The 12,665-nt window shown below is 44.4% G+C and overlaps 1 protein-coding gene across 3 annotated transcripts in view; it reads right to left on the reverse strand.

Annotated features, from left to right (window-relative positions):
• Positions 1–8,558, reverse strand: part of LOC121858662 (uncharacterized protein ZK1073.1-like) — a 67,206-nt gene extending 58,648 nt beyond the window's left edge. For 2 of the 3 annotated variants that reach the window (XM_042355220.1, XM_042355221.1), the window contains exon 1: positions 8,384–8,558. In XM_042355220.1, the coding sequence (XP_042211154.1) occupies positions 8,384–8,398 (15 nt within the window). In that variant the 5' untranslated portion in view covers positions 8,399–8,558. The remainder of the gene's footprint in view (positions 1–8,383) is intronic. The other variant, XM_042355222.1, reaches the window with a different exon arrangement.
• Positions 8,559–12,665: the final 4,107 nt, after the last annotated feature.

Below are 12,665 nucleotides of genomic sequence, written 5' to 3' on the forward strand. Positions count from 1 at the left end.
GCTGCCGTATTTCATTCCATTTATTCCCCTCTTAGTCTGGAGTTCGCTTTCTTCTTTCCTGCTATTCCTCCTCCTCCTACTCTTCTTCCTCCTCCTCCTCCTCTTCTTCTTCCCTTCTTCTCTTCCTCCTTCTTCCTCTCCTTCTCCCTGTCCTCCTCTGTTCTAAACTAGGGACAACGTTTTATTTTCGGCTCATGAGAGAACTCCATCAACGCCACACCTCCTCCAACACCACCCCCTCCAATACCACACCCCCCTCCCCTCTAGCACCACCTCCTCCCCCTTCAACACCACCCCCTCAATACCAAACCCCTCCCCTTCAACACACCCCCTCCAGCACCCCTCCTCCTTCAATACCACACCCCCTCAATACCAAACCCTCCCCTTCAACACCCACCTCCAACACCACACCTCCTCCAACACCACCCCTCCTACTAACCAACCCTCCCTTTACCCCCTCAGCACCACCCCCTCCCCTTCAACACCACATCCCTTCAACACCACACCACACACCCTCTACCATCAAACACATCTGTGGCCACATCCATAGGACCTCTTATGATCCCCAGTCCCTCCCGTGCAGGACTTCCCAGAACCTCTCAGAACCCATCAGAACTTCCCAGAACACCCAGGTTCTCACTAAACCTATCAGAACTTCCCAAAACCAATCAGAACCCATCAAAACCTCTGAGAACCCATCGGAACCTACCAAGAACACCCAGGTTCTCACTGAAACCAATAGAACCTCATGACCCCCCAAGATCCTCCCCTCCTCAGGTCCTCAAGAACCCCCCTCTCCCTCCCCCCAGGAAGGTCTTGGACTTTGGAGATACTGAAGGTCCCTAAGTCTTGAGATCTTAGGATATCTTATGGGAGGTCTTCTTGATATCCTATGACCTCCAAGCCCCTTCATGGGCCCCACCACAAGACCCCCTAAGGACTTGACAACTTCCACCACCTCTTACCTCCACACCCCTACCTTTCCTGCATTAACAACATTACCTGTTTATCCCCTATCCCCACATTCACACCCCCATCCACCCACCCTCCCAGTGCCACTCCCCAGTACCCCCACCACTCCCCAGTACCACCCCCTGGTACCCACACTCCCACCCCAGTTCCCCACCCACTCCCCCAGTACCCCCCTCCCCTCTCCCTATGCCCCAAAACTGGTTCTGTATACCTCCGCCACCCATCCTCACTACATGCCCCATACCACTGCCCACCATTCCTTGCCCACCTGCCCACTATTGTCTCACCCCTTGTTCACCTGCCCACCTCCTAACCATGCTCCCTATGCCCACTATAACCCACACTCTTGCCCACCCTTGTCCTCCTGGAAACTACATTATTAAAGTAAGGATGTGGGTCAATGACGAGAGAGAGACTTCTTCATGATTGTACTATGCTTGGTTGAGTATCGGCTTTCCATCTTAAGTGATAAAATGGTTGCGATGGTGTGTGTGTGTGTGTGTGTGTGTGTGTGTGTGTGTGTGTGTTTGTGTGTTGTTGTGTTGTGTTTTGTTTGTGTGTGTGTTTTAACGAAGATAAGTGATGATGGTGATGAAGGTGTGATGAGTTCTTATTAACGACGTTCATCTCTATCACCATCACCCAACCACAATCACGTTCTATCCTACCACCATTCCTTCACCTAAGCACCAACCACCACATATCCACACAGCATAACCCTACTACCACCATCACCACCACAACCGGTTAAACCTCACCCCACCCCCCTCTCCACCCACCCCAACATTTCTCCCTTGCCTCCTCCCCACCATCAAGGAGGCGTGGCGTGGAGAGTGACGCTATGTTGCTTCTTTTAGTGAGTGTAAGTTTGCGTCCTCTCAGCCTCCTCTCCCCTCTCCTTCTACCTCTGTTTCAGGATGCTGCATCTCCTGGGGCGTGAGGGGAGGAGGAGGAGGAGGAGGAGGGAGGAGAGGGAGGAGGAGAGGAAGGCGCTGATAGGAAAACTCATCTAATTGAACCCGTAATTAAACTACACAACCTTTCAGACGGCGAACTAAAATGACCACCAAATTGCTCAGAGACTCTACCGAAACTATAGTTATTCTCAAACTCTCTCAGATAAACTTTAGAATCACTGAACCTTCGAATCGCTGAGAATCGGAGAGTACACTGGTTCGATTCAGCACCATTTTGTCCACATATTCTTTTTCCCCCTAAAGAATAAAGTTAGTGTTGAGTCTTAGTGCGTCTCGCCATCTTGGACACCTTCCTTTCGTGTCGCCCGGTCGTTCAAGATGGAGGAGGTGGGGGGGGGTGGGGGAGAGAAGGAGGGGGAGGGGGCAAGGAGGGTGAGCGGTGGTTATTTGGATCGATATGATAAGGTGAAGTTTCGAAGGGAAATTTAACGCTGGAATTTGAGGTATCTGAAATTACACACACACACACACACACACACACACACACACACACACACACACACACACACACACACACACACACACACACACACACACATTCATTTGGCTGAAATAACGCGCTTGTTTGCTTAAGTGTGTTAGACATCACAAGTGTTTCTCCCTAAACCTCGGTCAGGCATCCCCCCTTCCACCTGTTAACCCAACCCGGAACTAAGGAAAGCGTGACGGTGTAATGGTTATTAATCAAAACCATAAAAGACTCTATGATTGGGTAAGATTTTCAGGTAAGATCGGTAACCAATCACTCGCCGTGTGTGTGTGTGTGTGTGTGTCAGACTTCCTTACACCTCCTGTAACCACTTCCACCACCACTACCACCATCATAACCAGTCACCACCACCATTACCTACCACCATCGTCAACCACCACCATGACCACATCAATCACAGGACCAAGTAGTCACCAGAGCAGAAAATAATGGTACAAGTTGTGAAAGAAAGAAAGAGAAATTTAACTCTTTTATTCACCAAACAATGGAAGCAAACTCCTTAATGAATAGCAGAGAGAGAGAGAGAAGAGTAACTAGACACTTTCAGTCCACAACACCAAGCATTATCTACCTTATGTTATAGATTAATGAGTCAACTTTCCCTTCCCCATTATACCTTCTTCCACCACTTCCCCTACCCCCACCCCACCACCTACAAGCCACTGAGGTATAAATATTGCCACTAAAAATAGAAGTTTCAGATGGACGATAAGGCGTGTGTGTGTGTGTGTGTTGCTTTCTCTCAGCTCAGGGGCGGAGCAACACAACACCCCCCCACCCCACCACCACCACACTCATACCACCACTACTACTACCACCACCACCACTACTACTACCCCACCCTACCACCACCACCACTAACCACCACTACCACTACACCACCACACTAATCCCTACTACCACCACCACCACCACTACTACCACCACTACCATCACCCCACCACTACCCCACTACTACCTCACCACCACCACCACTACTACCCCCTAACACACTACCACCACCACCACTACTACTACCACCACCACCACTACTACTACCACTCCCACACCACCATAATCCTCCACTCTACACTACCTCACTACCACCACACATATACTACCTACCACCACCACTACTACCACCACTACCATCACCACCTACTACCACTACCACCACCACTACTACTACCACTACCACCACCTACCTCGCCCTGGTGGTTTCTCTTCATTAGGCATAACATCAAGTATATTTGGTTGTTGTGTTCATTATTTATAGGACATGTTGTCGCGCACGTATATCCTTAACCGGGACGATTCGATTAAAGCTAAAAAGAGTTTTCCATGTCTAATGAAACGAAATTTATAAGAAAAATAATACATCCCGTATATTCGTTGAGACATGGTTTGATTAAAATAATAATGGCTGCTTGTTATTGGGGGAGGGGTGTGGGGAAGTGGGGGAGGAGAAGTGGGAAGGTAGTATGTAAGAATTTGACTTTTTGTCGTCTAATAATGGTCACACACACACACACACACACACACACACACACACACACGGTCGTTTCTGTTTACTGACACGGGGTTGTGGAACTAATGGCACGAGATGACGTCAAAGAACACCGATTATTCTCTCCCATATTGAGACGAAATTTGGTTGAGGATTATTAAGGGTCTTTAAGTCATCGTACTGAAGGGGTTAAGTCATCGTACTGAAGGGGTTAAGTCATCGTACTGAAGGGGTTAAGTCATCGTACTGAAGGTTGTCATCGCACTGATGGTGTTGTCATCGTACTGAAGGGGAAGTCATCGTACTGAAGGTGTTAAGTCATCGTACTGAAGGGGTTAAGTCATCGTACTGAAGGGGTTAAGTCATCGTACTGAAGGTTAAGTCATCGTACTGAAGGTGTTAAGTCATCGTACTGAAGGGGTTAAGTCATCGTACTGAAGGGGTTAATAAGACACAGTGTATATGATAACTCTCTTATTATCGGCACGTCTCATAAATAAAACACTGAGTTCTTTTATTAGGGGCTCAATTGTGAAGCCGCTATAGGAGACGAGCCAAAGGAAGTCATTTAAATCCTCTTTTCTGGCCCCCGTCTTTCCAATGAATATATAACACTTGTTTATTTTGTTAAGGGAAAATACAGCATGTGAACGGTATAGTATTATCTTATCGGCACAGAGTAAACAACACACAGTTTATCGGTACTGAAAACACACACACACACACACACACACAACACACACACATTTTTGATCATTAGAAAGTAAGGTGTGGAAGTGAACTTACATACGTCACTGACTATAATAACTCACTAACTCCAGTATACGATGAATAGGGACGAGTAGTTCATAAGATAACGAGTTGATAAGATAACGAGTTGGTCTTGATGGTGGTGGGTGGCAGAGCCCTTGACAACAGACCAACATGCAACAGGGAGAGCTGGGAGGAGGTGTACCGTATGCAACAGGTATACGGGAGGCTCTCACACACACACACAACACACACACACACACACACACACACACACACACACACACACACACACACACACACACACACACACGAACATCAATACAATTAATCTGTTATTTCATCCATTTACTTTTTGTTTTGTTTTATTCCAACGTAATTAGTGGATAATTAGGGATACACAGGTGTGGATAGAGCCACGGGGTGCAGGGATAGAGCCACACGGGTGCAGGGATACACACAGGTGCAGGGATAGAGCCCACAGGTGCAGGGATAGAGCCACACAGGTAGATAGAGCCACACAGGTGCAGGGATAGAGCCACACAGGTGCAGGGATAGAGCCACACGGGTGCAGGGATAGAGCCACACAGGTGCAGGGATAGAGCCACACAGGTGCAGGGATAGAGCCACACAGAACCTCACACTCATACTCCAACAGCCAATGTGTCTGTCTTTTTCTAACACTGTCTATCCTGCTGTCGAAGAGGCCTTTTACAGTCTCCAATCAGAGTAGGTGATTTGGAAGGGTCCTTATGTTCTGTTACACTGATTGGTTGGCACACTGTATGGGCGGGGCTATGGCACCCCATATAGGTTGACATGTTTTTCTTTGTGGCTGTAACTAGTTGTGTCCATCTGGTCTGACAAGTGCCATAAACATTGTAACGGTCGTTGACATGGGTGTATGGGTGCCTGCCTGTGTGGGTGTTCCTGTTTATTACAACAGGGATAACAGGTACACTTAACAGGTGTTGATGAGGGAAGGTAAACACTCTTAAATTACCGTTATCTATTACAGAAGCAAAGACTGAGTGAAACATGGTGTATAACTTTTTTCAAAAATTTAATGAATAAAATTATAAGATGATGGTCGCTATATATATATATATATATATATATATATATATATATATATATATATATATATATATATATATATATATATAATATATTTTTTTTTTTTTTTTTTTTTTTTTTTTTTACGCATTGACTCCAAAGGTTAAGAATTCCCCGTTGTCATAATGACCAAACGGGGCCACAGATTTAGTGAGGAGACCGATCACTGAACTACTCCGAGGTCTCGTTAGGATACAGCCACACACCAGGTTTCAGCGAGATCCATGCCTATTGGTTGTGGTTATTGCCTGGACAATGTGCCAAGACGGACGTACACAAGCGCACCAGATATGTCCCCTAAGAACTCCCAAAAAGAATAATCCATACATACCACACTCACCCCCCCCACCTCCCTCCCTCCGTACCATCATGAATGCGCATGACAAAACAGAACTTCACAAAATAGGGAGAACTTGTTGTGTCGTTACCTCACACTAAGTTCCATTAGAGTTTTGTTGGTACTGTGTGTGTGTGTGTGTGTGTGTGATGCTTTACCCAGATAGAATGACAGAAGTGATCCTAACTCCCAGGACAGAGGACGACGAACACTATTACTGAACAGGACAGAGAGAGACTCGCACGAGGAAACACTGTATCTAACTCTGAAACTCAGGATCAGTTTGCTCTAAAAATATCGCGTTTACATCTTAGACAAATACACAGACGGGTGGACACACTAACACACACATTTAAATTCCTCTACCCCGCTATAAGGCGAAGTTAAAACCAGGAGGTGGACGAAGAGGAGAACGAAGAGGAGGAAGAGGTGGACGAAGAGGAGGAGGAGAACGAGAAAGAGGAGGAGGTGGACGAAGATGAGAAGAACGAGGAGGAAGAGGAAGACGAGAAGGGGGACGAGGATGACGAGGAGGAGTAGGAATTTGCATAACATTTTATCATTCAATTCGCATCTAAAATCCCACCACTGACCAAGCCATTAACACTCTCACATCATCAGCCGCCGGACTCAACCAAAACATTGATCTTCCAAACATTAAAGGTGATTCAACCAACTTATGTCAACCACGGAGGAGCCACACCCACTACACCTTAATACGCGGAGGTGTGGAGGGGTGGTGTGGAGGGGTGGTGTGGAGGGGTGGTGTGGAGGGAAGGAGGGGTGGTGTGGAGGGAAGGAGGGGTGGTGTGGAGGGAGGGTGGGTGGGAGGGAAGGAAGGGGTGGAGGGAGGGGAAGTGGTGTGGAGGGAAGGAAGGGTGGTATGGAGGGTAGGGAGGGTTTTATGGAGAGGGAAAGGAAAATAAGAGGAAGAGGGTGTAGGTGTGGAGGGGAGGGGTGGGGAGGGTGGAGGCATGGAGAGTGGAAAGAATATGTACAAAATAAGACACATTAACCTCTACCTGCGGGGGTTGGGTTAGGTTTAGTTACAGGTTGATTAGCTTAGGTTACGGTAGGTTAAGGTGATCATCTTCAGGTGAAATAAACTGGGGTGTCTAATCTTCAGGTGACCCGCCGCCAAGGGTAGTGAAGACAATATACGCTGTACAAATGTCTGCCAAAACACCCAAGGAATGTTTTCTTTTTTGGAGGGGGGGGGAGGGAGCTATGACAGTGACCTTCTGACCTCAAAATCAATAGGTTGGTGTGTAACTTGAAGGACCACTCCCAGGTTAAGTTTGGTGAAGGTGCGATGCGTTGGGCGTAAGTTATCGTGAGGACATCAACAGAGACTCCATTATGACGCCCCATTGAGACCACTAAATAATGCTACGTTTAATCATCTTATTTTCATTCTTTGTCTTATTTAATTATTAATTTATTTTTCTTATTCAATTTTTTTATAAATATAATTATTAAACTTATATATTATTACGACTAATTATTAACATCTTCTTTCATTAATTAAGTCCAGGTTTTTTTTCAGTATAATTTTTTATTTACCTGACGATTAGACCCTCCCAGCTTTATTTCGCCTAACGTAACTTGATCCAATTTAACCTAACCTACCTAACTTAACCCAACTTGACCTAACTTAACGTAACCTAACCCATTTGACTCGTGGATATTTCCTCCCTACCATAAAAAAGTCGGTTTCTGGTCTGGAATCATTGGTCTTAGTGGTCTGCTTCAATTGGTCTGCCTCCAGTGGTCTGTGGCCTAACTCCAGTGGTCTGTCTCCATTGGTCTGTGGTCTAACTCCAGTGGTCTTTGTACTGTCGCTTGTCTTACTTATCTGGTCTCAGTGGTCTATACGCAACGGTCCTAATGGTCTACTTTCATTGCTCTGTAATTTTTGTTTGGCCTCGCCTGTCTGGTTCGTCTCAAAGGTTTCTATCACCAAGACTCAGCGATGAATCAAGAGAGAGACCATCATTGCTCTGGTCTCTAGTGGTCTCCCCGGTCTCAGTGTGCCTTGTTTGAGTAGTGCGGCCACGTCAGGTCTGGGTGGGTGACGCCTCCTCACACACACACACACACTCTCTTTAGTTACTATACAACAAACAGATGTTATCTATAACATTTCCTTTTCTCCGGTGTGTAGAATGAGTGATTAAATTTTAAACTGGAATAAAAACATGGAAAGGAGCGGCAAAATCTCGCCATTGAAAGACAAAATAAAAGGAACTACCTACCTCAATGCCAGACATGATTGCTTAGCACGGGTTTTGTTTTTCTTTCACTTGTATGTCTTACACAAAACTTGCACCTGAGAGTGATGTTTTGCCACTACAAGACGAGTGAGTGTTGGCTGGTGTCAATCCCACAAAGTTGAAGGCAGTACTACCGTCCCTGTCTCCCGCCCTACGCTTTACAACTCCCGCCCCGCACCCCCACACCCACCTCAGCGCCATCTTGCGTGCATTCCCTCAGCGTATCGTTCACCTCCCACGCAACTCTCTCCCTGAAAAAAATAACCATAAATAACACGAGATAATTCTCTTCTATAAGTCATAACAATACCCTCAAGCAATGCATTAATAAATTCAACGGTTGAAATTATATTAATGATAATTTAGATAATAAAGGATGACATGAATAATGAGGGATAAAAGGGATAGAAAATGGACGAAAGGAAAGTAAATGAATGAAGTGTAGTGAGCAGCCCACGATCCTCGGGCTAGCCTGGGCCACTGAGCGAGCACAGTAACACATCCTCCCCACCGAGTCACGGACAGGAAACGGTACACAACATTGGTCGCTACTAATGTATGACGCAGAAACCCACAATGATATAACACCTGAAGCCATTATATTACATTTAACATAAGAAATGGAGTAATATTCTTATATACAATTGAATATAAATGTCAAATGTCGGAATGTTCACTCAAAGGAGTTCAAAACACGACTTTTGGTGTAGACGAAAGCTGTCAAAAAGAGGAGATTAGACACGTCGCTGAAGAAAGACATACGTACAGAGACAGAGAGAAGAGAGATATATGACACACGAGAGGACGAGGAGACAGCTTAATTTAGGAGACAAGGGAGAAGGGAGATAAAACTAAAGAAACAAGGGCAGAAACTAATGTATACATGCGAACAAAGGAACGAAACGATACGGAAATGAGAATAAAGTGAGAAAGAGGAAAATATGCAGAGCAAAGGAATAGTTTCATCATTTTCAATGTTTTCTGCGTCACACTGTGTCATCAGCCGCGGCGTGTGTTGCACCATTCATCTGTTGTAAGTACGAACCACCTCCTGCGCCGCCACCACACCTGTTCCACCACCATTACTACCACCACCCACACACCTGTGACACCACCACCACCATGGCCGCTCACAAGATGAGTATGGGGTGCACAATAAACTAGCTGCTGTCCGCGGCAAATTAAGAAAAAATCAAATTCACACCTGTACAACCACCAACACCACTACCCCCAAACCGGTGCCACCAGCCCTACACCTGTAAGACCCCACCACTACCACCACGACCACACCTATGCCGCTACCACCACCACACCTTTGACAACATCGACACAACACCTGTGCCACCACCAATACCACACCTGTACCACTACCAATCCCACACCTGTGCCACCACCAATACCACACCTGTACCACCACCAATACCACACCTGTACCACCACCAATACCACACCTGTAACACCACCAATACCACACCTGTGCCACCACCAATACCACACCTGTACCACTACCAATACCACACCTGTACCACCGCCGATATCACACCTGCGCCACCACCACCACACATGTGCGACCAAAAATACCACACCTGCGCGACCACCAATACCACATATGTGTCTCCACCAATACCACACCTGTGCCACCACTACCACATTTTCACCACCACCACATCTGTGCCACCACCACCACACCTGTACATCACCACACCTGTATCACCACCACCACACCTGTACCACCACCACACCTGTATCATCACCAAACCTGCACCACACAATATAATCAACAGTTGCATCCAAAACACTGGCGTTACTTTCTTAAACACAACATTACATATTATGATAAAGGGCTGTTGATGAACTGATCTCAAGGTAACACACGTAATTAACCTGTCGCGTGGGACGCCTCGCTAATGGGATGTTGCCTTGGTAACTGTACGCTGCCCTCTAACGTAATTCACTTTGGTGTTTCCGTATGTATTGTAATGAGGATTTGGCGAGTTTCAATTGTATTTTTTTATATACCTTTTCCACCAATTGTTGTTATGTGTTTATTTAATGTTCTTTCCTTATTATTATTATTATATTCTTCTTATTATTATCATTAGTAATAGTAGTAGTAGTAGTAGTAGTAGTAGTAATATATTTTTAACAAAACGTGGCCTCCAGCTTCCCCCAATAGCCACACCTTCGCCGCCATTTTATTACCTTAAAATTAACTATCCTAATACAAAAGTAGCTACAAGGGTTTCCTTCCCGGGATCTCGGCCGTAAGTGGTTATGTTTTTTTCCCGGGAATTTGGTTCAAATCCCGGGATTCTTATTGTTATTCCTTATCTCTGATTTGCACCATGTAAAATACAATAACGCATTGGCAGCCACCAACTAAGGATAATATGGAAATATCTGTAGAAGAACAAATGACACTCACAGATAACTCAAGGCAGCAATAGAACAGGTTCAGAGTAAAAGTAGAAAGGTGTATGAATGCAAACATATTAGGAAAGAGTTCGATGTGTTTGAGGCAACAGGAGAGAGAACACATAATTTAGAGAAACTATTCCAGGCCCTCATCTCAGTACCACCAAGTTCAGTTGAAGCCTAAAGGGCATTTTCAGCTGCTGGCCTATTTATTACAAAACTAACAACAAGGCTCACTGACCGCAGTGTTGACTGTTTGTGCTTCTTGAGGAGTTATTTCATGACCAACTATTAGTGTTTGCATGGCTTTGTGTGTGCAAATGATTCTATTCCTTTTTTTTCGCAGGTCATTCAAGTGTTCTCTTTAAGTTTTGTTGTAGAGTAGGGCTTCCAAATGGCATAGAATAATTCTTTTTTTATAATGGCTAACTTTGAATGTCATTCCAAATATCATTGAGTTTCTTTTGTGGCTAACAGAATGAGGTTGACTGTTTATGCTTCTTGAAAAGTTATTTCATGAACAACTTTTGATGTGTGCGTGACTGTGTGGCTTGTGTGCACAAATGATTTTATGCTATTATTTTTTTCACAGGTCATTCAAGTGTTCGCTTTATGTTTTTATAGAATGTGGCTTCCAAATTGCATTATACAAAAAATTCTTATTTTTTATAATAGCTAACTTTGAATGCCATTCCAAATGTCTGTGAGTTTCTTTTATGGCTAACGGAATGAGATTAATTAAAAATTTGCTTGTTTAATCATATTTTGTACCTATTTTTACACCAGTATGCAAGTTAATAAAAAGAACTTTGCTTCAGTGTAATATAATTTATCAAATCAATTGCCTATCAAATAATCTACAGATACTACACTAATGAAGTATAGGGTTAGCATATAGCATTAGTTAGCACAAATATCACCTGATGCGGGAAATCCTGGGATCCCGGGAAATATCCTGGTTTGTCCCAGAATCCCGGGATGCGAATAAACCCCCCAAAACAGGAAACCCTAGCTAGCTACCCTGGCTTTGTTGAGCCTGTGGAAAACCCAGCGACAACTGACCCCTCTATCCAGTATATAACCTAACCTAACCCAACCTACTGACACTCCTTGGTCTTTCGGGGAATGTATCTTTGTACAAGATTAAGTTTACCTACAGTGTACAGGAAACGTTCACGTGGAGAATGTAGAATTGGGTGTTCCTGTATTGTTCTACCGAGAGCCTTTAATACTTCCACTCCATCTGTTGGTAGCCTCTCTCACAACTAGATCGTCAGTAGTAGTAGTAATAAAGTTAGGTTAGGTTAGGTTTTGTGTGAAACTTATTCATTTCTAGGGTATTACGATGATGCTCCCGAAGATTTTTGGGCAGTTACGTGTTTCCAAAAAGGGAAATAAAGGGAAGGTAGGTCGGTAGGTAGGTAGGTAGGTAGGTAGGTGGGTAGGTAGGTAGAAAGATATATATAAAATGGAGTCATATATTTAGTATAATGGTAATACAAATTCACACTGATTCGGCGTGTACATTGGCAGTGCAGGTATACAAATAATGTATATAGACCGTGAATTTATACAAATAATGTACATAGATAGTGCAGGTATGCAAATAATGTAAACAGATAGTGCAGATATACAATGTATACATAGGTATTGTGTATATACAACGCACATAGACAATACAAGCAAACAATGTAGATAAAATGCATTACACATAGATAAATAAAATATACCCCCTTCGTGTTTTGCAAAATTTTTGAGTTCAACTATTTTGAGAATGTAAAAACGGAAATATTAATTACTTTTCAAATCTGCTAATTACGAAGACACTATCACAGCCCACTAGCGTCGC

This window comes from Homarus americanus, unplaced genomic scaffold, assembly GCF_018991925.1.
Source record: "Homarus americanus isolate GMGI-L3 unplaced genomic scaffold, GMGI_Hamer_2.0 scaffold74, whole genome shotgun sequence".
NCBI classification, from domain to species: Eukaryota; Metazoa; Arthropoda; class Malacostraca; order Decapoda; family Nephropidae; genus Homarus; species Homarus americanus.